Source organism: Rhinopithecus bieti, unplaced genomic scaffold (assembly GCF_001698545.2).
Source record: "Rhinopithecus bieti isolate Rb0 unplaced genomic scaffold, ASM169854v2 scaffold_1234, whole genome shotgun sequence".
Taxonomy (NCBI): Eukaryota; Metazoa; Chordata; class Mammalia; order Primates; family Cercopithecidae; genus Rhinopithecus; species Rhinopithecus bieti.
The window spans coordinates 92,868-119,532 of record NW_016803318.1 but is presented as its reverse complement, the minus strand read 5'-3'; the positions used below and the strand labels follow the sequence as shown (position 1 = coordinate 119,532).

Below are 26,665 nucleotides of genomic sequence, written 5' to 3'. Positions count from 1 at the left end.
GGTGGGCGCCTGTAATCCCAGCTACTCGGAAGGCTGAGGCAGGAGAATCACTTGAACCCAGGAGGCAGAGGTTGCAGTGAGGTGAGGTCATGCCATTGCACTCCAGCCTGGGGGACAAGAGCGAGACTTTGTCTCAATAATAATACTACTACTAATAATAATAATTTGAATAATAGATCTAGAGAGTCAAAGAGGAATCAGTAGAGAGAAATGTATTTTATTTTGGATGTTTCAAAGTGGTTTTGTCATATTCAGGTGGTCATGTCCAGTATGTGGAAAGTAAATGTAAAAGCTTAAAACAGGTTGGGGAGGAAGAAATAGATTTGAGAGTCATGTGTATAGTGGAGTTCAAGCCACCATAATGGGTGAGATTGTCAGTGGGAGTAGGTAGAGTTGAGGAGAAAGGGCCAAGGACAAAGCCCAGGTTAAATGTCTGCAGAAAGGGAGGCAGGCTGCCTTGTGCAATCATTTCTACCACCCCAAAATGCTAATAAAATTCTTTTTTTTCTGAGACGGAGTCTAGCCCTGATGTCCAAGGCTGAAGTGCAATCACTCAATCTCGGTTCACTGCAACCTCCGCCTCCCAGGTTCAAGTGATTCTCCTGCCTCAGCCTCCCAAGTAGCTGGGATTACAGGCGCCCACCACCACGCCCAGTTAATTTTTTATTTTTTTAGTAGAGATGGGGGTTTCACCATGTTGGCCAGGCTGGTCTCGAGCTCCTGACGTTGTGATCCACCCACCTCGGCCTCCCAAAGTGCTGAGATTGCAGGCGTGAGCCACTGCGCCCGGCCTAAAAATTCTTTTTTAGTATACATGTAAAAGAACAGGGACATTTTAGAGCTTCTCTAATATATAGGTCTCAAGAAAGAGTCAGTCTGGCTCACTAGACAAAAATCTATTTTTAATTGTATAAAATTATACATATAAAATACATAGAATGTACTAAGATGATGAGTAAAATCTTTGACACCAGAAGTGGACAGATCAGGAAACAATTTTTCTCAAGTTATTTGGGATCTTACTGGTTGGTATCTGAGAAACATAATAAATCCAGGAGGTACCAGGACAATTCTTCCCACAACTCACACCCCTTAACCCACACTTCTTCCCAGAGAAGGGAGCACAGGAGAAACAGGAGTGTTGATGAGTGCCAGCTTATAAATATCAATACAAACAGACACACCTGGTATGTCTAGCTGTTTTTGCCTTTACTCCAACCCAACGTGTTTCATGGAATACAAAGATGGGGCTTCTACCCCAGCTCTCTTCTGATTAGTAAGAAAAAAAAAAATGATTGGGCCTGGAGAATTCAAAGAGGCCCATTTCAAACACTAATAAAATTGTAGCTGGATTCCTTACCTCTTATCCAACATGATTTCAAAAGCAAGAAAGTTGCCTTTCATCTTGCCCCTCCCAAATCCAAAAGAGCAAATTATGGCCTATTTCCTAATCTATTTATTTTTATTGTTGTTGTTACACTTGAACTTTCTGTTTGGAACCTAATCTATTTCTAAAAGCTAAATCTGTATAATTGTCAAGTGCAAAGTCCAATTGCAGGAATACTAAATGTCCCAAGCTCCGTTTAGAAAGTATATGGGACAATAATATAGTATAAAAGAGATCACAGAAACAAGGGGGAAATATATATTAGAGACCTCCAAAAAAATTCTCTGAAAGGAGAATACTTTAGCTGCTGTACTACCGGTTATTTCTCTCTTATGTCACCCAGGAAAGAGGTGGGGGAGAATGGTGTTAAAAACACAAATAGTTTGGGAGGCCGAAGCGGGTGGATCACGAGGTCAGGAGATCGAGACCATCCTGGCTAACACAGTGAAACCCCGTCTCTACTAAAAATACAAAAAATTAGCTGGGCGTGGTGGTGGGCGCCTGTAGTCCCAGCTACTCAGGAGGCTGAGACAGGAGAATGGCGTGAACCTGGGAGGCGGAGGTTGCAGGGAGCCGAGATCACACCACTGCACTCCAGCCTGGGCAAGAGTGAGACTCCGTCTCAAAAAACACCACCACCACCCACAAATAGGCCAGGCGCAGTGGCTCACGCCTGTAATCCTAGCACTTTGGGAGGCTGAGGCAGGTAGATTACCTGATGTCAGGAGTTCACAAACAGCCTGGCCAACATGGTGAAACCCCGTCTCTACTAAAAATACAAAAATTAGCTAGGCATGGTGGCGTGTGCCTGTAATCCCAGCTACTGGGGAAGCTGAGGCAAGGGAATCGCTTGAACCCTGGAGGCAGAGGTTGCAGTGAGTCGAGATCACCCCATTGCACTCCAGCCTGGGCAACAGTGTGAGACTCCACCTCCCAAAAAAAAAACACACACACACACACACACACAAATAACTGCAGTCTCCCAAGGTGTCAATTAGGAAGTGCTAAAAACTGAAGTCTCATTTAATTTTCCTGATCAACTCATGTTCTAATAATTAATGTGGAAAAGAGGAAAGAAAGAGAAAACAAATGAGAATCTAAGGTAGTAAACAGCAGCAACTTAGCGGGAATAAGGGGAACATGGTTCTCACTAACCAAATAGGACTGATAATGCTTCCAAAAAATAAAATATTGGGTGAAGGGAAATATGGAAATATGTTTTACCTTCTACTAATAGCTGCAGGCAGGAAGTTCTAAACGCAGGGTTTAACTAAGCTGGGTGAGCAGGGGAGATGTGCAGAGGGAATACTGAAAGATAATCAGTTTCAACCATAACCCCCATCTACTGTAGAGTATATCCAGAAATCTAGACTACTAGTATGGTATACATATGCCCTAAAAGCAACTTAGGTAGTAAAGTCCCATGAATTGTTTATAATTTAACTTGTCCCTGGGCAGTTTCTTAGGAGTGGCTTCAGAAGCAAGATCTCTACTTCTTTCAGAATAATAAGGTAGGGAAGGAAGCCTCAAAACAAAGTGGTAATTTGGAGGCAGAGAAGGAATAAGGTAGTGGTGGGGAGGAAAGGGATAGCAAGCAGGTTCAGTTCAAGAACTAAAGGCAAAATCTTCATACTCATACCCTGTTTGAGTCCAAGAAGAAGCAGGAATGAGAGTAAGAGTGGGGCATATAATCCTTATTCAAGCTACTGATATTTGAAAAGAAGGAGACATGAACACTTGAGTTAATCTTTTAGTGCTACTGAAATGACTACACAGTTAATCTGGAAGTTTAAGAGCTAACAAAGCTTCAAAGACAACCTGCTCTTTCTTGTAAAGTGAACTGAAGATGTTTCAAATAAAACTACATCCAAAAACTGGAAGTAAGAAAAGGGATCTCTTAGCAAATAGGAATCTAGGTGTAGAATCTATACACATATATATATATATATTTTTTAAAGTATAAAATTGAGAAAGTATGTACAAAAAATCATCCTAAATCTTAGAAAGGAGACATACAAAAAAGGCTGTGGAAAGGCTGGGGAGTATGTGGGTGGATGCCTAGCAGTTGGAAGAATGCATATTGCCCAACTGCCCAGCAGCCAGCACAAGAATATCCTTCTTCTCCTTGTGGAAGCGCAGCTCCTTGCCTGCCAGTCGGGCTTCATCCAGCTCCCGCTCAGTAGAGGCCAGCTCTCTAGAGAGTGCCCCTGGCACACTCTGCTCCCGGCTCACCCAGTCCAAGGCCATTTGGTGGCGAATATCATCATCCAGGGCCCGGTGCGAATAATGAGCCAACACCTCCTAGTAGGAGAGGGGAATGTGAACAGCATTGAGAAGGTAAAGGTTCATATCATATACCACACTGACCCAACTGGGACTAAGAACTCAGTTTTAGAGACCTGAGGTCAGCACCTAAATCCTTCAAGGAGATTCTTGTTTTTGTTTTTGTTTTTTTTGAGACGGAGTCTTGCTCTGTCGCCCAGGCTGGAGTGCAGTGGCCGGATCTCAGCTCACTGCAAGCTCTGCCTCCCGGGTTTATGCCATTCTCCTGCCTCAGCCTCCTGAGTAGCTAGGACTACAGGCGCCCGCCACCTCGCCCGGCTAGTTTTTTGTGTGTTTTTTTTTTTAGTAGAGACGGGGTTTCACCATGTTAGCCAGGATGGTCTCGATCTCCTGACCTCGTGATCCGCCCGTCTCGGCCTCCCAAAGTGCTAGGATTACAGGCTTGAGCCACCGCACCCGGCCCCGGCCGGAGATTCTTAAAGGAAACTTCCTGGTAGGAGAAGCAAGATAGACAAAAGAATCACAGCTAATATTTAAATAGGAAAGATTACAGGGATGAAGACGGTACTTAGGTAAGGCTTTCAATATTCACAACCATAGGTCACAATAGACCTTATTTCTAACATAGTAACCACCTCAAAAGAGTGCGCTGACAGATTGATTGTGCTCCCCTCATTCGCCCCCACTCATAAAATCTCTTACCTGCCGAGAGCATTGTCGTTCCCTCATGGCCTTAAGGCTGCCATTCCAGTGTAGCAGTTGAAAAACTGTCATTAGCTCCTGGGGGAAGAATAGGAAGTACCAGGACAGTGATTTTATATTGGGAGGTTACATCAGAATTACATGGGAAATCTTTTACAAAATGGATTTGTAGAAGCAACTTTCATCACTAACTCTGATAGGCCTTTGGGGAAGGAAAATATTTATTTACTTATCTATTTGAGACAGAGTCTTGCTCTGTCACCCAGGCTGGAGTGTAGTGACGCAATCTCAGCTCACTGCAACCTCTGCTTCCTGAGTTCAAGCAATTCTCATGCCTCAGCCTCCCAAGTAGCTGGGATTACAGGCATGTGCCATCATATCCAGCTACTTTTTGTATTTTTAGTAGAAACGGGACTTTGCCATGTTGGCCAGGCTGGTCTCAAACTCCCGGCCTCAAGTGATCCACCTGCCTCAGCCTCCCAAAGTACTGGGATTACAGGCGTAAGCCACCACGCCTGGCCAGGAAGGTATTTATTTTTGAAAACCAGTGTAACAACCTTCTTTCCTTTCCAGTATCAATGAGTTAGGAATTAGTAGGAGCCATTATATATTATAGGAGCAGTCTGACCCATGTTATTAGAGCCAGGGAAGTACATGGGAAAGTACCTGGAACTCCAACATTGATTTGCCCTTGTTGGATTCCAGCATGAATCGGAAGGCACCAATCCCTGTATTTGGGTTGTCAGCTTCCTCCCTGTTGCCCTGGTAGTAGAGGAACAGAAAAGACAAATAGATTTTCAACCAGGATTATCATCTCAAGAAGCACTGTCCAGTAGAAATATAATGCAAGCCACATATTTAATTTAAAATTTCCTCTCTGCCACATTAAAGTAAAAATAAAGAGGTAAGTCCAGGTGCAGTGGCTCATGCCGGTAATCCCAGCACTGTGGGAGGCCAAGGCAGGCAGATCACTTGAGGTCAGGAGTTTGAGACCAGCCTGGCCAACATGGTGAAACCCTGTATCTTCTAAAAATACAAAAATTAGCTGGGGCTGGTAGTGGGTGACTGTAAATCCCAGCTACTCAGGAGGCTGAGGCAGGAGAATCACTTGAACCTGGGAGGTGGAGATTGCAGAGATCGGGCCACTGCACTCCAGCCTGGACAACAGAGTGAGACTCTGTCTCAGAAAAAAAAAAGTAAAATTAATTTCAATAATGTATCTTATTTAACCCAGTATGTTCAAAATAATACTTTTCCAGTGTAGTCAATATAAACATTATGAATAAAATATTTTACATTCTTGTTCTGAGTTTCTGAAATGTGGTATAAGTGTGGGAAATTCTGGGTAGCAATGTGGTCTCCTGGGCCTTGGCCTATTGTGTCTTCTATTGGTTATGTAACCCTGCAGGGTTAGAATTAAGACACACTGTCCTGCATTCAAGCCTAGTATGTATAAAAACCAATACAGCACAGAAGTTGAGAGCATGGACTGGAACTCCTACAAATAGTGTGGCCTTGGTAAAGTCATTTAACCTCTCTGTTCTGCAGTTTCCTCTTCTGTAAGATGGGAATAATCAGAGACCTACGTTAAATGATTGTTTTGAGAATTAAATAAAATTTTAAATTAAAAATAAAAATTTAATTTTTTTTTTCTTTCAGACGGAGTCTCACTCTGTTGCTCTGTCACCCAGGATGGAGTGCAGTGGTGCAATCTCGGCTCACTGCAACCTCTGCATACTGGGTTCAAGTGATTCTCCTGCCTCAGCCTGCAGAGTAGCTAGGACTATAGGCATGTGCCACCACGCCCGGCTGATTTTTATATTTTTAGTAGAGACAGGGTTTCACCATGTTGGCCAGGCTGGTCTTGAACTCCTGACCTCTGGTGATCCACCAGCCTCCGCCTCCCAAAGTGCTGGGATTACAGGCGTGAGTCACCATGCCCGGCCCAGCATTTACACTGTATTAGGTATTATAAGTACTCTAGAGATGATTTAGAGCATTCATTCGGGAGGATGTGCATAGGTTATATGCAAATACTATACTTTTTTTTTTTTTTTTTTGAGACTGTGTCTCATTCTGTGTGTCACCCTGGCTGGAGTACAGTGGATGGTCACTGCAGCCTCAACCTCCCCGGGATCAAGTGATCCTCTTGCCTCAGCCTCCCAAGTAGCTGGGATCACAGTCAAGTGCCTCCATACCCGGCTAATTATTTTATTATTTTTTTGTAGAGATGGAGTCTCTTTATGTTGCCCAGGCTGTACTCTGCTATTTTATATGAAGGACTTGAGCATCCTTGGGTTTAGGTATCCTCGAGAGATCCTGGAACCAATCCCACATAGATCCCAAAGGAAGACTATAGAACCATAATTTTTTTTTTTTTTTTTTTTTTTTTTTAGATGAAGTCTCACTCTGTTGCCCAGGCTAGAGTACAGTGGTACAATCTCAGTTCACTGCAACCTCTGCCTCCTGGGTTCAAGCGATTTTCCTACCTCAGCCTCCTAAGTAGCTGGGACTACAGGTGTGTACCACCATGCCTAGCTAATTTTTGTATTTTTTAGTAGAGATGGGGTTTTGCCACTTTGGCCAGTCTGGTCTTGAACTCCTGACCTCAGGTGATCTGCTCACCTCAGCCTTCCAAAGTGCTGGGATTACAGGCATGAGCCACCATGCCCAGCTAGGAACCATAATTGCTTTTTTTCTTTTTTTTTTTTGAGACAGGGTCTCACTTTATCACCCAGGCTGGAGTACAGTGGTACAATCTTGGCTCACTGCAGCCTTGACCTCCTCACTCAAGTGATATTCCTGCCTCAGACCCCCAAGTAGCTGGGACTACAGGTGCGTGCTCCCATACCCAGGTAACTGTTTGTGTTTTTTCTAGAGATGGAGTTTCACCATGTTGCCCAGGCTGGTCTCCAACTCCTGAGCTACACTGAACTGCCTGCCTCAGCCCCGCAAAGTGCTAGGATTACAGGTGTGAGCCATAATTTCAATAACAGTGAATTTAGTTACTTTTTGAGACAAAATTTTGCTTTTGTCACCCAAGCTGGAGTGCAATAGCACAATCTCGGCTCACTTCAACCTCCGCCTCCTGGTTCCAGTGATTCTCCTGCCTCAGCCTCCCAAATAGCTGGGATTACAGGTGCCCGCCACCACACCCAGCTAATTTTTATATTTTTAGTAGAGGTGGCATTTCACTGTGTTGGCCAGGCTGGTCTTGAACTCCTGACCTCAGGCAATCCGCTCGCCTCAGCCTCCCAAAGTGCTGGGATTACAGGCATGAGCCACTGCGCCTGGCCAACAATGAATTCAGAGCCTATGATCATATAAATACTGCACATCCTACTTTCTGTAATCCACAGTTTCTTTTTTTTTTTTTCCTTTTCTTTTCTTTTTTTTTTGAGACAGAATCTCACTTTGTTGCCCAGGATGGAGTGCAACGGAATGATCTCACTGCACCTCCACCTCCCAGGTTCAAGCGAGTCTCATCCTTCAGCCTCCTGAGTAGCTGGCATTACAGGCGTGTGCCACAACGCCTGGCTAATTTTTGCATTTTTTCTTTTTTCTTTTTTTTTTTTTGAGACAGAGTCTCGCTCTGTCACCAGGCTGGAGTGCAATGGCACAATCTCAGCTCACTACAACCTCTGCCTTCCGGGTTCAAGTGATTTTCCTTCCTCAGCCTCCTGAGTAGCTGGGACTACAGGCGTGCCCAGCTACCACCACACCTGGCTAATTTTTTGTTTGTTTGTTTGTTTTTAAGTAGAGACGGGGTTTCACCATGTCAGCCCGATGGTCTCAATGTCTTGACCTCGTGATCTGCCCACCTCAGCCTCTCAAAGTGCTGGGATTACAGGCATGAGCCACCGTGCCCAGCCAAATTTTCTATTTTTAGTAGAAAGGGGGTTTTGCCATGTTGGCCAGGCTGGTCTCAAACTCCTGAAGTCAAGTAATCTGCTGTCATCTGCCCCACAATGTGCTAGGATTACGAGTGTGAGCCATTGTGCCTGGCCCTGTTTTCTTTTACAATACCATTAGGTGACCTAAAAATAGCAAGTGTACTTCCCAAAAAATTTTAGCTGGTTTTTTCTTTTTTTATTTGGTTTGGATTAATATAAAAATGTTTTCATTCCCTGCAGATGCTGTTGACTGGGGCAAAGAATAATGGGAGAAAAACAGCTGGGTCCTAAATAACAGAGGGAAACCAACTTTCAATAAAGTGTTCAACAACTAATCCACAAAGCAGATAACTGAAGTAATTTAGTATATGTAATTACATCTTTTTTATTTTATTTTTATTTTTTTGAGATGGAATCTCGCTCTGTCACCCAGGCTGGAGTGCAATGGCATGATCTCAGCTCACTGCAATCTCCACCTCCCAGGTTCAAGCTTTTCACCTGCCTCAGCCTCCCAAGTAGCTGGAATTACAGGCGCCCACCACTGCGCCCAGCTAACTTTTGTATTTTTAGTAGAGATGAGAGGTTTCGCTATTTTAGCCAGGCTGGTTTTGAACTCCTAACCTCAGGTGATCCGCCTGCCTCAGCCTCCCAAAGTGCTGGGATTACAGGCATGAGCCACTGCACCCGGCCTGTAATTACATCTTAATTAAATGCAAACAGAACAGATACTTGGTCTGAGTATCAATGAATTTGTGGAGAGGAAGGAAGATGGCAGTGTTAATTTCTAAGATGTAACTAAATTAAGTCAACTTGGGTTCTAATTTTGGCGTGACCACTTACGAGCTATATCATGTTGACACTTCACTTCTGTGTTTTTAGTCTCCTCATCTGTAAAATAGGAGTAATAATAGTACTTATACCTCATAGGATTGTTGTGATGACCTAATGAGGTAAAATACATATAAATCCCCTAGAACAGTCCCTGCCACAAGGTAAATACTCAATTAGGATTAATTATGGTTATTCTTATCATCATCATTTGAAAGAACAGTTGTAAATAAATAGAGTAAATTAATTATCCTCCTTGTTCCTAAAATAGATAAAAAGACATTTTATTATAAAAGGGTTATTTATCAATAAGATGAAGTAACGGAGGCAGAAGACAAGTGACAATAAAAAACAGTCTTATAAAAAAAAGAACAGCAGAAACTAAGGTCTTAACCTAAATTAGCAAAAGCAAAATTCAAGCTCAATTTTCATTTTGGAATAGCTCTACAATTCCATAAATATGCAATTAAAGGTTTCTAGATACCAAAGAGATACAATGAAAGAGACAAAACAACAAAAAACACATAAACACAGATATAGAATTAGAGACTGAGACATGTGGAGCACATGACACAATAGACTGACAGAGAATAAATCAAAAAAACAGAGGTGAACCAGAAAGAAAACAGGAATTCATGCTCTGTTTCACAGTAATTTATGAATTCCCAAGCAGCCGGTTCTCCCATCTCCCGCTCTCCTTCCAGCTCCATATAACTTACATTGAAAGATGCCAGGGCCTCAGAGACACTCTTCTCGATGAACTCATCAGTGATTCTTCGGGAAGGATGTTCATTAAACACAGAATTCATTAGCGCAATCTTTGCAGCACTCCTCCGGGCCTCAGCTTTTGTGGGGCAAAACTAGGCAGGGGAGAATGAGTGAGAATATATGTATTTGTGCATATCAGAGAGAGGAAGGAACAGTGGGAGGGAAACACTTCAGATAGAAAACACTTGGACGCTCTTTGGATAAATCAGTTGTGTTCAACACACTCTCTAAGGTTTTTATGGTAAAGTGGTTGGGATGTTTGGAAATGTAATTTTGATTCAACATCCTGAAGTCATTAAGGAACTGGAGAGTACTGTAGCTCATACCAAACTGAATGCAGAATGAGGAAGGCTGCTTAAGTCAGCATATAATCACTGGACATGAAAAATACCCCTGTTAAAACTGTCGTCAGAATTAATTACTCAAAAGTCAGATTCTGGCTAGCTTAATAGAAATCTCTATCTTGTTCTGTGGACAGGCAAGGTTTTTTGGATTCCTCTAGATAACCCAAGATTAGAACCGAAGCTGTGTCTAGGCTGCTTCTACAGAGAAGGCCACTGGTCTCTATCAGAAGCACCCATCTTGGAATCTTGGACTTCATTTTTAGCTGTGCATTTTCTCAATGTAGTGAGCCAAAGGAGCTATCCCTGAGAAGGGTTTAAGTCTGAAGAAGGAATTTATAGACTTCTTTTTTCCCCCCAGTGGAAACAAAGAGAAGAGGAGTAACTAAGGGAAGGAAAGCTGACTTAAGAAGGAAAAAAATAAAATTAATTCATGTTTTATACTGTATCCAACGTAGGTATCACAGAACAAGTCTGATCTGCAGAAGTCTCAAAATTATTCAATTTCAGATCTCTAGCCACCATAGTATTCCTTTATAATTCATCTTTATTGGCTGTCTCAAAGGCCTCTTTGCCCTGTGTCATTTATGAGTAATTAGAGGAAAGGAAGAAAATGATGTTGCAGTTTTTAAAAGTAGACCAAGGCTGGCCTTGGTGGCTCACACTTGTAATCCCAGCACTTTGGGAGTCCAAGGCAGGAGGATGGTTTGAGCCCAGGAATTCAAGACTAACCTGGGCAACATAGCAAGCCCTCTGTCTCTACAAAAAAAAAAAAAATTAGCCAGGCATGGTGACACGTGCCTATAGTCCCAGCTACTTAGGAGGCTGAGGCAGAAGGATCACTTGAGCCAGGAGTTCCAGGCTGCAATGAGTTATGATCACACCATTACACTCCAGCCTGCGTGACAAAGTGAGACTGTTTCTAAAAGAAAACTTAAAATAAAAAGTAGAACAGAGGTTGGGCATGGTGGCTCATGCCTGTAATCCCAGCACTTTGGGATGCCAAGGTGGGAGGATCACTTGAGGCCAGGAGTTTGAGACCAGCCTGGCCAACATAGTGAAACGCTTGTCTCTACAAAAAATTTTAAAATGAGCTGGGCATGGTTGTGGTGCACACCCGTGGTCCCAGCTAATCAACAGGTTGAGGTGGAAGGATCACTTGAGCCCAGGAGTCAAGGCTGCAGTGAGCTATGATTGTGCCACTACACTCCAGCCTGGGCAACAGAGCACAACTCTGTCTTAAAAAAACAATAAATAACGGGCGCGGTGGCTCATGCCTGTAATCCCAGCACTTTGGGACGCTGAGGTGGGCGGATTACAAGGTCAGGAGTTCAAGACCAGCCTGGCCAAGATGGTGAAACCCCGTCTCTACTAAAATAAAATAAAAAAAAAAATTAGCTGGGCATGGTGGCAGATGCCTGTAATCTCAGCTACTTGGGAGGCTGAGGCAGAGAACTGCTTGAACCCAGGAGGCGGAGGTTGCAGTGAGCCGAGACCACACCACTGCGCTCCAGCCTGGGTGACAGAGTGAGACTGTCTCAAAAAAAAAAAAAAAAAACAATAAATACGTAGACCAGGATGTGTTTAGTACTTAAACATCCCTACTATCAATAATTCCTAATTTCTTTTAACTGACAGGCTCTCTGAGACAGCATATGAAGTTTCGTAAATAAGTCTGAAGTCTTCCCAATGCTTCAATTTGTCTGTTTCTATTTGTCTATTACTAGCCTGCTGGCCTGCTCTATAGTGCTGTTGCTTAAAAAGTCATCTGTGAAGAAAACCAGTGGGAGAAATTTCACCTGCCAAAGTGGATAAAGAGGTATAAACTCAAACCCATCTTGAATTTAAGCAGTTGCAGACTACCAACACCTAGCCCATGTTCTGATCTAGCTTCAGTTATTGCACCCTGCCCCTGGCCGGATGACTCATACCTGTAATCCTAGCACTTTGGGAGGCTGAGATGAAAGGATTGCTTGAGCTCGGGAGTTTGTGACCAGCCTGGGAAACATGGCAAAACTCCATTTCTACCAAAAATACAAAAACTAGTCAGGCATGGTGGCACATGCCTGCGGTCCCAGCTATTCGGGAGGCTGAGGTGGGAGGATCACGTGAGCCCATGAAGTCAAGGCTGCAGTGAGCCATGATTGTGCCACTGTACTTCAGTCTGGGTGACAGAGAGAGGCCCTGTCTCAAGAAAAAAAAAAGCTGGGCGAGGTGGCTCATACCTGTAATCCCAGCACTTTGGGAGGGTGAGGCAGGCAGATCACCTGAGGTCAGGAGTTCAAGACCAGCCTGACCAACATGGCGAAATAATACAAAAATACAAAAATTAGCTGGGTGTGGTGGCAGGCACCTATAATCCCAGCTACTCAGGAGGTGGACGCAGGGAGAATTGCTTGAACCTGGTAGGTGGAGGTTACAGTGAGCTGAGATCATGCCACTGCACTCCAGCCCAGGTGACACGGCAAGACTCCGTCTCAAAAAAAAAAGTTTAGGCTAAAAGGCCAAGAAAGACAATTCTGCCCTTTCCAAAAATAACAGAAATCTAATTACTACAATGTTTCAGTTATGGGCATCCATCATAAAATGTTCAAGTCATTCAACAATGTAATGAGGTGGGAAGAAGAAGGAAAGATCAGCCCGGCACAGTGGCTCACGCCTGTAATTCCAGCACTTTGGGAGGCCGAGGTGGGTGGATTGCTTGAGGTCAGGAGTTCAAGACCAGCCTGGCCAACATGGCAAAACCCCGTCTCTACTAAAAATACAAAAAATTAGCTGGGCGTGGTGGCAGGTGCCTGTACTCCCAGCTACTTGGGAAGCTGAGGCAGGGAGAATCACTTGAACCCGGGAGGCAGAGGTTGCAGTGAGCTGAGATCGGGCTGTTGCACTCCAGCCTGGGCAACAGAGCGAGACTCTATCTCAAAAAAAAAAAAGAAGGAAAGATCTTATTCTCTTAGAAGTGAAAGCATAGGCTGGGTGCGGTAGCTAACACCTGTAATCCCAGCACTTTGGGAGGCCAAGGTGGGTGGATCACGAGGTCAGGAGATTGAGACCATCCTGGCTAACATGGTGAAACCCCGTCTCTACTAAAAATAAAAAAAAAGAAAAAGAAAAAAGAAAAAAATTAGCCAGGCCTGGTGGCAAGCACCTGTAGTCCTAGCTACTGGGGAGGCTGAGGCAGGAGAATCACTTGAACCCAGGAGGTGGAGGTTGCAGTGAGCCAGGATCGTACCACTGCACTCCAGCCTGGGCAACAGAGTGAGACTCCATCTCAAAAAAACAAGTGGAAGCATAAACATTCATCATCTTGGGTATATATTTATTTCTCTGAAATGACTAAAGTTATTTTCACTGCAATCTCCGGCTCCCGAGTTCAAGCAATTCTCCTGCCTCAGCCTCCTAAGTAGCTGGGATTACAGGCGTGCGCCATCACGCCCAGCTAATTTTTGCATTTTTAGTAGGGACGGGGTTTCACCATGTTGGTCAGGCTGGTCTCAAACTCCTGACCCCGCGATCTGCCCGCCTCGGCCTCCCAAAGTGCTGGGATTACGGGTGTGAGCCATTGCACCAGGCCTGAAATGACTGCAGTTCTAAGGGAAAAAATTTCATCACCTGATGTGAAATGAAGTTTCCTTAGGACTGCTTTGTTTGAGGCAGAAACTAAGCTGCAATGGCACTCATTCATGCAACAGACATGTTTGCCTACTATCTGGTAGGCACTAAGATAGGTGGTAGGGATTTAACAAGAATGACAGACACAATCTTTTCCTCTATGGAACATAGTCCACTAAGAGAGACAAACAATTATGATATGTTGTAATAAGTGATATGATAGGGGAAGTTCAAGGTGCTATGCAGACACACAGCAGGGCTTTTAACCTTGTCTAAGGGTTATACAAACCATATGGAAAGCAGAACAAAGGTGTTTATTATTTTCTCTAAATTCCATTTCAGAGTTTTAAACTGACATTTCAGAAGGCTGCCTCCCTGTCTGCAATGTAAAAAATCCATCTTTGATAAGAATATTCATACTAGTCCATAATTTCTCACTACCTCATAATGGCAACCATTCTTTCCATCATCATAGGTATTTCACATAATTGTAGAATGTTAGTAGTAGAAAAGACTTCAGAAATCATCTAACCTATCTCCTTCATGTTATAGATGGGAAAAGTGAGGCCCAGAGATTTGCCCCATTGATATTCAGAGGAATGTGAATTTAGATCTCCTAACTCTTAAATGAGTACTGTTCCCACCATACATAGTCCCTCCGAATTTGACCTCTTAGAGAACTCCAATATTGCTTTCTTTAGTAATTGCCTATGAAAAAGTACTGGAGGCAAAGAATATTGTTCTATATCCTCAATAAGAGATGGAAAATAGTTGGAATGCAATAACTGAAGCCAGATTGGAACATGGGTTGGATGCTGGTAGTCGGATATACTGAGCAAGGGGATATTCATAACTGCTCAAATTCAAAATGGGTTTGAGTTCTTGAAAAGAAAGCGTGCTACTGAGGTTCTATTATGGTCAAATTACCCTCAGATGCTTGCCAGAATAATTTTCCCAGAATTGCTTTAGGTCCTCAAATATATGATTTCAGGCAGTTTAATGGCCAAAGTGATGGAGAAAGCCATTACTAACATCTAAGCATTTACCTTTGCTACTGCCACCTCACAACTCTTACCTGGAAACTCCCAAAGCAACTTCCCCCAGGCAGCGTGACATAGCAGACATAAGGAGGGCTGTTGGAGGGAACCATCTCATAAACCACTAGAGCCCCATTCTTTAAGTCAGCACCACGGGACTGCTTCATCTGCCAGAATTCCTGAAGTGCCTCCACCACATTCACTACAAAAGAGAAATAGTTAAGTTCAGCAATGAGAACACCTCCAAGTGGTGCTATACTTCAATACAGTATCTGTAACCTGTACCTACATTAAGAGTCAGCCCCTTAGGTCCCTACCTATTGCCATTTAAAAGCATTTAAATTAATAAACCTAGACTGTGATTAAGTTAATTTGCCTAGAAAGACCAGAGTATGCCTGCCCTCCTCCACCACTTTTCTGGTTCACATTTTATTTAAATTTTTTTTCACTCCCACCTCCAATCTGAATAGTTCACATTTTAACTTAGTCCTAGAATAACTTATATATTGGAGGCAGAGTTCCCAATGTCAGCAGACCATTATCACTGCCTGATGAAATACAAGTAGATTACTCCACAATTGTTAGCTGGCCCAGGATGATAATAACCACCACAATAAGTACCAACATGTATTGAACACATTGTATGTCAAGCACTTCTGTAACTGCTTTACGTGTTTAATCACAGCAACTTTATGAAGCAGATATTTTTACTATCCATGTGTTACAGATGAGGGAAATGAGGTATAGAGAGGTTAAATAACTTGCCCAAGGTTATGTCAGGAGAAAGCAGCAGTTTGAGTATTCAAACTCGAGCAGTCTTGGTTCCAATGAGTATTCTTTTATGCAGTACTGCTGGCTCAAGGAAATATAGCCCTAATAACCATTCTCGAGCCTGTGCTTCTAGTGAGCACATCCATTGCCAGATTCCTTTTCCAACCCAGAATACTATGTATATACTATGAGTGAGAGAAGCCAGGGTATGGAGGTGGGAGAGAACTCTTTTGAGGTTTACCTGGGTATAAATGATTTTTGGAGGAACTATATGGTGAGATGCGAAGCAACGAAATGGGAAGCAATTGGAGGACTTTAAAAAGAAGCACTCCTCCATGGGCCGGTCTCTCATGCTCCTTCACATCTTGCTAGGTATGGCAAGATTGCAAAACCCTGACTGCTCTTTACTTGGGCTATTTTTCAGGACTGTGCTTGCAGCAAGAAATATTGAGGGATGAGGTACTATCTTCACTCAGATAAAGAACATGCTTGCTTCTGCTTGTTGTAAAATGGCAAGTTCCCCAAGCTGCGGGTTCTGTAAGTGTTCCTCTGTTGTGAAGCAACCCATGGCCTATGCAAGTATCTACCTGAGTCCTCTGCATTGGACTTGGGAGGAGGCAAGGAGAACTAATATAAACATGATGCTCCTGCTATTTGCTGTGCTATGAATAATAAATTCCTTTGTCTCTAATCTCGAAGTCTCTTGACTTCTGCCAGCATCCATGAAATAGTAAATGGCTAATGTATTAGTTGTAGGTAGGCTAAAATCAAACTCCAGACCTGACATTGTATTCTAGAACACTTCCTCTCATCCCCTACGTTTTCCTTATGTAGCCTACAGTGTAAAGAGGGAAAGAGATATTAACCAAATCTCAAACAAATGTAAAATTGCAGCTGTGATCAAGTTCTATAAAGAAGTGATAGATGTCGGAGTATCTGACCTAGTTAAGAAGGTCAAAGAAAGCTACCCTGAGGAGGCAATATCTAAGTTCAGGTATGACTAGGAATTCGCTAGGCAAGAGGTGAGAGGACAGTGTTCTGAGTATAAAGAACAGCATGTTCAAAGGCTTGTGACAGCAGGGAACATGATGAATAAAGGGAGTTAAGACCATGTGGCTATGAAAGAGTGCGTGAGGGGAAGTGTAATGCAAGATGAGGTTGCAAGAGAAGGCAGGGACCAGACCAAGTAGGGCCTTTTAGGCCATGTTAGAGTATTGGCTTTATCCTAAAGCAATAGGAAGCAATTGGAGGACTTTAAAAAGAAGGAGGGATTCTTTTGAACTCAGCTCCAAGGAAAAATAATTAATTAAAAAAAAAAAAGAGGGATGAGATCAGTTTGCTTTTAGAAAGGATCACATTGACTCTAGGGTTCCAAACATTTCAAAGAGTTTTAGCTAAAGCCTCATAATAAAAAATTATCACAGATGCTCTCCAATATCTTGCAACATATTGACCACTCTCCTTTTTTTTTTTTTCTTTTTTTTTTTGAGACAGGATCTCACTCTGTTGCCCAGGCTGGAGTGCAGTGGAGCAATCTCAGCTCACTGCAACCTCCACCTCCCAGGCCCAAGCGATCCTCCAACCTTAGCCTCCAAGTAGCTGGGACCACAGGTGCATGTCACCACACCCGGCTAATTTTTGTAATTTTTGTAGAAACAGGGTTTCACTACATTGTAAATTTTGTAGAAACAGGGTTTCACTACATTGCCCAGGCTGGTCTCAAACTCCTGAGCTCAAGCAGCCTCCCAAAGAGCTCCTCCTCCACCTCGGCCTCCCAAAGTGCTGGGATTACAGGCGTGAGCCACCATGCCCGGCCTCTCCTCTCCTACTCTTAATCGCAACAAAGGCTCATTCGTTCTTTCATATTTCCTTAGTTCAGATCTGCCAAGAAGACACCAAGATGGGATAGGCAATTGCAAGAGACTTATTGGGGAGGAAGTAGGAGAAGTAGGAGAAGCCTTCTGAGCACAGCAAAGATCTGATGACCGTGGAAGAGAGGCAAAGTAGGAGGTCTAGATATGACAGTCTCAGACTGTAGTACAGTTGTTGTTGTTGTTGTTTTGTTTTGTTTTTTAGACAAAGCCTCACTCTGTCGCCCAGGCTGGAGTGCAGTGACACAATCTCGGCTCACTGCAAGCTCTGCCTCCCGGGTTCACGCCATTCTCCTGCCTCAGTCTCCCGAGTAGCTGGGACTACAGGCGCCCACCACCACACCCGGCTAATTTTTTGTATTTTTAGTAGAGACGGGGTTTCACCGTGTTAGCCAGGATGGTCTCGATCTCCTGAGCGCGTGATCCACCCGCCTCGGCCTCCCAAAGTGCTGGGATTACAGGTGTGAGCCACCACGCCCGGCTATAGTACAGTTTTAAGAAAGATTTGGCTAAGCCAGTGAGAAGTCCTCATCCCAAAAGAATCCCATATCTCACCAGGATCTGCCTGTGTTAATACCCCTAATGTGCTCCGTCTTTGGTTGGGAGCAGCCTACAGGAAGCGTGGTTCCTTCAAATGTGGTTATAGATGCAAATGTGCAACTTTGGGGTACAAATGTGATTATGGATGACCCAGAATGGGCAGTGGCTGAGGTTGTTAGTTATGCTCCCTGCAGCAAGCAATCTGAACTGCACATTTTCATGGCTGTCATACACATATTAGTAAAAGTTTGAGCATTTAATAGGTACATGGCATTATTCTAAGCATTGGGCATGAAAAGAATAACACACAGTTCCTGCAAGCAAAGAATTTATTTTATATTTGAGTTGGAGTCTCACTCTGTTGCCCAGGCTGGAGTGCAGTGGTGCGATCTCGGCTCACTGCAACCTCTACCTCCCAGGTTCCAGCAATTCTTCTGTCTCAGCCTCTTGAGTAGCTGGGATTACAAGCACATGCCGCCATGCCTAGCTAATTTTCGTATTTTTAGTAGAGACAGCGTTTCACCATATTGGTCAGGCTGGTCTCAAACTCCTGACCTTAGGTGATCCACCTGCCTCGGCCTCCCAAAGTGCTGGGATTACAGGCGTGAGCCACCGCGCCCAGCAAGCGAGGAATTTAAAATCAGCGGCCAATAATAAATTATCTCGCCTGCTCTGTGACTGAAACAAACACCCATGTACTAGCCTGAGTTTGAGAAGCAGCATAAACTCTTTCTAATAACCTACATTTAAGTGACTTTCAAGAATGCTCATTCTTCTATTAAAAGACAGCATGAGGGCACGTCATTAGGACCTCCTGAGGCTCTGTCATGGGCAAAAAAAATTAAAATTAAAATTAAAAATTACAAAAAAAGATCCAGAAGGAAAAGAAAACTCTCTTTCCCTCCATTGGTTTTGGCAGGGCTCTTCAAGGGTCAATACTGACCAGAAAGCTCAGCCATCTTTATTCTCTCCATGAGATCTTTTTAGCTCCAGTTCCCTCTTTAAGACAGTTTAGCACAATACACTGGGTGACAGCTCTCCTGACATGCAGACAACAGGGAGAATACTGGAATAAAGAGGAAGAGGAGGAGACCACCATAATTGGGAAGGTCCCATTAAAAAGCATATGTTCAGTCTCTATCCAGTTAAACATTTCTTCGCACAGACTAGAGAACCATTTTTTAATGATTACTCAAAGCCAAGGGGCATGGGGAGTCTTGATTTTAGAAATGTATGAAATGATAATTGGGCAAAGTGGTCAGGAAAAAAGCAACTGATTGTGACCCGCATTTGAAAATGCTTCTAGACTTCTTCATGTTTAGAACTGGAAAGAACTTTAGAGATCATCTAGTCCAACACTGGCTAAGAAAGAACAGAAGACTTGTTTGAGGTCACACGGCTATGGCAGAGTTGGGGCATAAATCTAGATTTCCGGGGGCCAATATTCTTTCCAATTTGGGAATCTTAACCCAGGCTCCAAGGTCCAGTCCACAGCTGAGCTTTATGGAGGTTCACAAGCTTCCTAAAGTAAAATTATGTGTGTGTCTGTGTGCAAATGAGTATTTGTGCATGTGTACGTGTGGAGCACCCACATTTTTTATCATATTTTCAGTGAGGAACCATGGATATAATGGTTTACATAAAGATGGCTAAAGAACAGTAAGGTGGGAGGGTAGGAATAACTGAGATATACACCTCTGACAATTGTTTTCTCAAAGTCCCTCACAAGAAAGACCAAGATAGGAATATTTCAGTGCTTATACCCTGCTGTTGAATATAAAAAAGAGAATAATTTAGTTTTTGCCTTTAGGAGATAAAATATACGAACGTCTAAGTGGACGGGATGGGAATGAGAGGTAGTGATCATTTTCAGCCAAAATAAAAACTTTTTTGTTGTTGTTGTTTTTGTTTTTGAGACAAAGTCTTGCTCTGTCGCCCAGGCTGGAGTGCAGTAGCATGATCTTGGCTCACAGCAACCTCCACCTCCAAGGTTCAAGCAATTCTCCTGGCTCAGCCTCCCAAGTAGCTGGGATTACAGGTGTATGCCACCACACCCAGCTAATTTTTGTATTTTTAGTAGAGACGGGGTTTTGCCATGTTGGCCAGGCTGGTCTTGAACTCCTGACTTCAGATGATCCTCCCACCTCGGCCTTCCAAAGTGCTGGGATTACAGGTGTGAGCCACTGCACCTAACCTAAAACATTTTTTTTTTTTTTTGAGGCAAAGTCTCACTCTATCACTGAGGCTAGAATTCAGGGGCACAATCACACCTCACTGCAGCCTTGACTTCCTGGGTTCAAGTGATCCTCCCACCTCAGCTCCTTGAGTGGCTGGGACTACAAGATGCATGCCACCATGCCTGGATAATTTTAAAAAATTTTTTGTAGAGATGGTATCTCACTGTGTTGCCCAGGCTGGTCTCAAACCCTAAGGTTCAAGCAATCCTCCTGCATTGGCCTAAAAATGTTGGGATTACAGGCATGAGCCATTGTGCCTGGCCAGGATATAAATATTAAAACAATATATGAAACTACAGTAAAAAATTTATATCATAAAGATAAATACAATCTTGCCAGGAAGGTAATTAACAAAAATAAAAGAAAAAATAATAATAAATACAACTTTGTCATGGGGAAGCAGGAATAAAGAGATAACGAAATTAAGAGGTGAGTAAAAAGAGTCTCCTTGATCACATAGGATGGCGAGAATAGACTGACCCTATTCACATTATTATGGAAGATAGGGAAGGTGGTTAACAATATTTCATCTATTTCCTATTTCAATGTTTAGAAGGTACATCTGCCCCTAAATAGCCTACGGTGCACAGTCTCTTTGGAAGGAGAGATTGCAAAGTAACAGTGACTTTGGGAGGGGACTCTGGTAGACTGAATGATGCCACTTTCCAAAATGTCCATGTCCTAATCATTGGAACCTGTGAATGTCACTTTATCTGGCAAAGACTTTGCAGATGGGTTTAAATGATTTGAGATGGGGAAATTACCTAGATTATATAGGTGGGCCCTAAGTGCATTCACAAGTGTCCTTATAAGAGGGAGGCAGGATGGGCACACTGACTCATGCCTATAATTCCAGCACTTTGGGAGGCCAAAGCAGGATGATCACTTGAGGCCAGGAGTTCAAGACCAACCTGGGCAACATCATGGGATCTTGTTTCTACAAAAAATTTTTAAAATCAGCCAGGTGTGGTGACATGCACCTGTAGTCCTAGTGACTTGGGAGGCTAAGGCAGGTGGGAGGATCACTGGAGCCCAGCAGTTCCAGGCTGCAGTGAGCTATGATTGCACCACTGCAGTCCAGCCTAGGCAACACAGCAAGATCCCATCTCTCAAAAAAAAAAAAAAAAAAGGAGGCATATTTGACGAAGAGTAGGAGTTACGAAGGTAGAGATTATAGTGATACAGCAATAAACCAAGTAATAAACCAATGTCAGCAGCCACCGGAAGCTGGAAGAGGCAAAGAATGAATTCTCCCCTAGAGCTTCTGGAGGGAGCAAGGCCCTGCCAACACCTTGATTTTGGCCCAGTAATACTGATTTTGGACTTCTGGCCTCCAGAACTATGAGAGAACAAATTTCTGTTGGTTTAAGCCACTAAAGTTGTGATAATTTGTTACAGCAGCCACAGGAAACTAATATAGGGACTAATCCAGCATTTCCAAAAATTGGAAATATTCGGCCCAACCCATTTAACTCCAGTCTTACAGAAAAGAAGCTGTCTGTGATTCTGAGGAAAAGGAACAACTAAATGTCTCGGCCTTCCCCAAAAGTGCTGGGATTTACAGGGCGTTGGGCCGGCGGTGGCTCAAGCCTGTAATCCCCAGCACTTTGGGAGGCCCGAGACGGGCGGATCCACGAGGTCAGGAGATCGAGACCCATACCTGGCTAATACAGTGAAACCCCGTCTCTACTAAAAAATACAAAAAACTAGCCGGGCGAAGGTGGCGGCGCCTGTAGTCCTAGCTACTCGGGAGGCTGAGGCAGGAGAATGGCGTAAAACCCGGGGGGCCGGAGCTGCAGTGAGCTGAGATCGGCCACTGCACTCCAGCCTGGGCGGACAGAGCGAGACTCCGTCTCAAAAAAAAAGAAAAAAAAAAAAAAAGAAAATACTACACAAGATTCATTTGTTCAACTTAGTGAAATAGCAGGGCAAAATCTCCAATCATGGCAGGCCATATGGTTAACACATAACAAAGGGGATAGCAATACTTCCAAAACAAAGTTTGAAGAGGGAAAATGTAGGCAGTTACAGAGCAAGAGGAAAGTGAGTTACATCGATCCTGCCAGTTTAGAGATTGCCCAGATGTCAAACATGGAAGACTAATATGCCATAGAAAAAGGGGGGCAAAGGAAATGGCAATGCAGAACCAATTACATATCATTTGTAGTTTTCCAAAGCATTTCCAAACGCAACAATAATAGCAACCACACCATAAGTACCCATGTGCTGCATGCTTATAGATTCGTTGTCTCATTAATCCACACAAAACCTATCAGGATAAGTATTATAATACCCATTTTACAAAAAAGTAAGCAAGTTAAGGAAAAGGCCCAGAAGTGGTCAGAACCAGGATTTAAGAAACAATGTGTTGTTTGGCTCCCAAAGTCAACCCCTCTTTGTATTGGGCTGGCCTGCTTTATTACACCATTAATCTTTTTTTTTTTTTTTTTTTTTTTTTTTTTTTTTTTTTTTTTTGAGAAGGAGTCTCGCTCCTGTCACCACCAGGCTGCCCGTGCACCTGGCAGATCTCACTCCACTGCAAACTCCGCCTCCCCGGGTTTACGCCATTCTCCTGCCATCAGCCTCCCGAGTAGCTGGGACTACAGGCGCCGCCCACCTCGCCCGGCTAGTTTTTGTATTTTTTTAGTAGCAGACGGGTTCACCGTGTTAGCCAGGATGGTCGTCGATCTCCTGACCTCGTGATCCCCCGCCTCGGCCTCCCAAAGTGCTGGGATTACAGGCTTGAGCCACCGCGCCCGGCCGAACACCATTAATCTTTATACATGCTCTGTAATGTGAACTGGGAGCTCTATCAAGATAGGGACTAAATATCTGCCTTGTCCACCACTGCATCCGGTGATCAATAAATATTTGTTAAATGAATGAAGAGAACAGATGAGGCATAGAGAGATTAAGCAACTTCTCCAAGATCATACAGCCAACTTTTTAACAGGGCTAAGTCCTCTGATTACAAATCCCATGCACTACAAACTTATCAAGATCCTACAGAATACTGAGCTATGTGTGTATCTTGGGTAAGTGGGTGACGGAGGCAGATAAAGGACAGGAAAGTTTTTTAAAATACATACATACATACATACATACATACATACATACATACATACTGATATTTCACATGAGTGAAGGTAGATCTAAAGACTGACTGGAAAAGGTGAATTTGGAGCATTCAGGAAGAAGATGAAGGATGTTAATTGAAGATGATGCGGTAAAGCATTGCTGGATGAAGGAATGAATTGTCTAGGCAGAGGCTAAAGTAAATTGTATTCAGGGGAATACATCCATTCCCCCAAATACCATGCCATCAGTCACAAGGGTATGTGAGTACATGCCAGTGGCAGCTTTGTCTAAGAAATGAAGCAGAATAAGTGATTCCATGTGGTAAAGGACTTCTGAGCCAAATGGGCAGAGATTCTGCTTGCCTGAAGCTGAACTATCTGCCAGATTCTCCTAAAGTACTGGCTGGACACCCAGACTGGAAATGAGAAACTCAAGAATAATGAGAAAGACTGCGATGGGAGGTGGGGAGATAGGAAAGAAAATCAACCACAGAGTCTGAAGCCTGACTAATTGCCCTTTGTCAGCACAATCCCCTTGTTCCCTCATCCTTGCTAAGAAAATGAAAGTTTTTACAGGGTGCCCAGTTTAGGAGCCAAATCAGAGGCTCTCCAGGTAACACAGACAAGAAAAAGGGTGTACTCCTCTACAATTTTAATAAATGCCTATAAGTTTCCAAGAGGAAGGCTTCAGATTTAGTGTGACCACTCTAGGCTACTCCTGTGCCCAGAGGCAAAGACCTTCCCTTGATCTTGACTTAGAGACTTGAAGCAGCAGGATAGTAGCTAATAGCAGTTCCATCACATAGCCTTGTTAAATCTTGGGATTACATTGGAAAAATAATATGTCCTTATGAGTTTCGGATTCATCCATTTGTATCCCCAGCACCTAGCAGAGCTCCTGTCTTATAACAGGAGTTCAAATTGTATGAAGAACAAAGGGAAATTGAAGATAAATAAATCATAGGCACATATAGCAAAATGGCTCTAAAAATCTGTTTTCATAGGAATTTTTGGGTTTACATTATCAGGATTTAAGAGTGGGAAAAAGTGAAGCATGTTCTACTTGAGGAACTATGAACCAACACATTTGAGATAATAATCATTTTTAGGTTACATGTCATTTGCAATGTCTCAGTTAATCCATATTGTAACCCTTGAAGAAACTGAAGCTCAGTGAGATTAAGTCCCTTTCCCAAAGATTTGGCTGGTAAGTGACAAAGATCTCCAAACCCTGTGTGTGCTCTTTTCACTAAACTTTCTTTTTTTTTTCTTTTTTTCTTTTTTTTTTTTGAGATGGAGTCTCGCTCTGCCGCCCAGGCTGGAGTGCAGTGGCCGGATCTCAGCTCACTTCAGCTCACTGCAAGCTCCGCCTCCCGGGTTCACGCCATTCTCCTGCCTCAGCCTCCCGAGTAGCTGGGACTACAGGCGCCCGCCACCATGCCCGGCTAGTTTTTTGTATTTTTTGGTAGAGACGGGGTTTCACCGTGTTAGCCAGGATAGTCTCGATCTCCTGACCTCGTGATCCACCCGTCTCGGCCTCCCAAAGTGCTGGGATTACAGGCTTGAGCCACTGCGCCCGGCCTAAACTTTCTTAAAAAAAGAAAATCTACAGAAAAGCCCTGTAACTTTTCTCTAAATTATTGTTAAACTAGAAAGTTAAAGATATAGTCACTTACAGGTCAAGCAGGACCTGGCCAAGGAGACAGAAGGGATGTCTTGTAAATTCCAGGCTTAAATTCTGTATTCTACACCCTTCACTATATATTCCTTATTACTTACACTATAAATCTGGAACTCAAACTCAGACAGGAAACTACACTAGTTAAACAAAAACAACAAAGAAAACCCTCACATCCCTCTTTAAAGAAATTAGACATCTTTAAGACGAAGTTTTCTAACTGAAATAGAGTTTCTAACCTGGCTCATTTCCACAGAATTTAACATTGAAAGAGCCAAGGCCTGGGATTTATCCTCAGTTCCTGGGCAAGGGCCAGGAAAACAGAGCCAGACAGAAAGGCTGGAGTTGTGAGTCTCCATACTAAACAAGATACCAGAGTAAGGTGCTAAGCCACAGGAAGCTGGCGTGAGCTCAGTGGTACAGGTCCGGACTTAAATGCACAATTACTATAAGTGACTTGTGAAGGCACTACCTAGTTCCCCAGTAAATCTGAAGTTGCACTGAAATTTCAGAGTGAAGGTAAGCAAAGAATTTAAAAGTCAAGGTTAAGGAGCTGGAGCAAATTAGCAGGGGAGTCCAGAATTGCAGAGATCACAGCGGAAAGATTGAGAGGGTGTGGATGAGAAATTGGATCTGAAATAAAAGACAGGATCTCACACAATGGGGACTGGTTCTCAAAGGCAGAGAGATGTTAAGGTATTAAGCTGGAGGAGGAATTCCATTTCTAAAGGAGAAAAGCTTAGGAAGAAAAGAGGATTGTATCTGAAAAAGGGTCCCTGGAGAATATATTAATAACTCAGTAAAGGGAAGGAGAGGTAGGAGGCTTAAACGTGTGTATGAGTGTGTGCGTCTGTGCGTGTGCGTAGCCCAGAAGGAAACTCCCCAAAAGGAAATGCAAGTGCGGGCTCCACGCCAGGAAAAGCGATCCGGAGGACTGTGGGAGCAAGGCTCCCTTAACAGAGGGTGTCGCGCAGGAGGCCAGACCCGCAGACTCACCTCGGCCATAGCCCTGCGTGTGCTTGGCGAAGCTCCTCACTACGGCCTCCACGGCCTCTCGCAGCACTGCCGGGCTGCCGGCGGCGCCGGGGGGCAGGGGCAGTCCTGGGGCCCCAGACATGAGCAGCGGCGGCGGGGGCGGTGCGGGAGGCGGCGGGGCAGGCTGGGGGCCCGCAGGGGGTGTGGCGGCGGCAGCCGCAGCCCCAGTCACTCCGGGCCGCAGCGCTCGGAGAGTGCCCCTCCCGCTGGTGCCCACACCAGGCTGCAGCCGCTGCGCTCGCATCGTCTCCATCCCGGCCGCCAATGGAGTAGCGCCCCGGAGCCTGCCAGCCTGCCGAGCTAACGGTCCCAACTACCCCAGTCAGCTAGCGCCTGGGGACTGAGGGCGGCGCCAGGGTCGAACCTTCAGTCAAGTGGGGGCGGGGACGAGCTAGGTCCCATGCCAATCACCAGTGACGGGGCGGGAGCTGGAGGGCTACTACTCCGCCATAGGCAAATTATTGAGGAGGGTGGAGATTCTGAGAACCAATTGCAAAGAGAAAAAGCGTATCCTCTGAAAGGCAGACGCCTAGCTTGGGCGCGTCTTTGGGAGTCCTGTGGCAAGCACCAGAAAGCGGGCCAGAATCCTGGGGCGGGGCTTGAAG

At 44.0% G+C, this 26,665-nt stretch overlaps 1 protein-coding gene and 1 long non-coding RNA gene across 3 annotated transcripts; one reads left to right on the top strand and one right to left on the bottom strand.

The window, feature by feature from the left end:
- Nucleotides 1–3,126: 3,126 nt before the first annotated feature.
- LIX1L (limb and CNS expressed 1 like) lies at nt 3,127–26,423 on the bottom strand. Of its 2 annotated transcripts, XM_017874818.1 has the most exons (6): nt 26,022–26,423; nt 14,890–15,053; nt 9,813–9,953; nt 5,039–5,134; nt 4,373–4,450; nt 3,127–3,688 (listed from the first exon to the last, which is right to left on the bottom strand). In XM_017874818.1, the coding sequence occupies exons 1-6, from the start codon at nt 26,311–26,313 to the stop codon at nt 3,446–3,448; spliced, it is 1,014 nt and encodes a 337-aa protein (XP_017730307.1). In that variant the 5' UTR covers nt 26,314–26,423; the 3' UTR covers nt 3,127–3,445. The 2 variants fall into 2 exon arrangements, with proteins under 2 accessions (XP_017730307.1, XP_017730315.1); XM_017874826.1 differs by lacking the exon at nt 5,039–5,134.
- Nucleotides 7,299–16,253, top strand: LOC108531437 (uncharacterized). The gene is made up of 4 exons (XR_001886167.1): nt 7,299–7,343; nt 8,506–8,621; nt 11,930–12,021; nt 16,047–16,253. It is a non-coding gene; the product is annotated as an uncharacterized LOC108531437 (long non-coding RNA).
- Nucleotides 26,424–26,665: the final 242 nt, after the last annotated feature.

Coding starts and splice junctions, on each gene's coding strand:
- LIX1L (XM_017874818.1), bottom strand. CDS start 26,313: ATGGAGACGATGCGAGCGCAGCGGCTGCAGCCTGGTGTGGGCACCAGC. Junction 15,054..26,021: donor CACGCAGGGCTATGGCCGAG/GTGAGTCTGCGG, acceptor TCTCTTTTGTAG/TGAATGTGGTGGAGGCACTT. Junction 4,451..5,038: donor AATCAATGTTGGAGTTCCAG/GTACTTTCCCAT, acceptor TTCTTCCCCCAG/GAGCTAATGACAGTTTTTCA.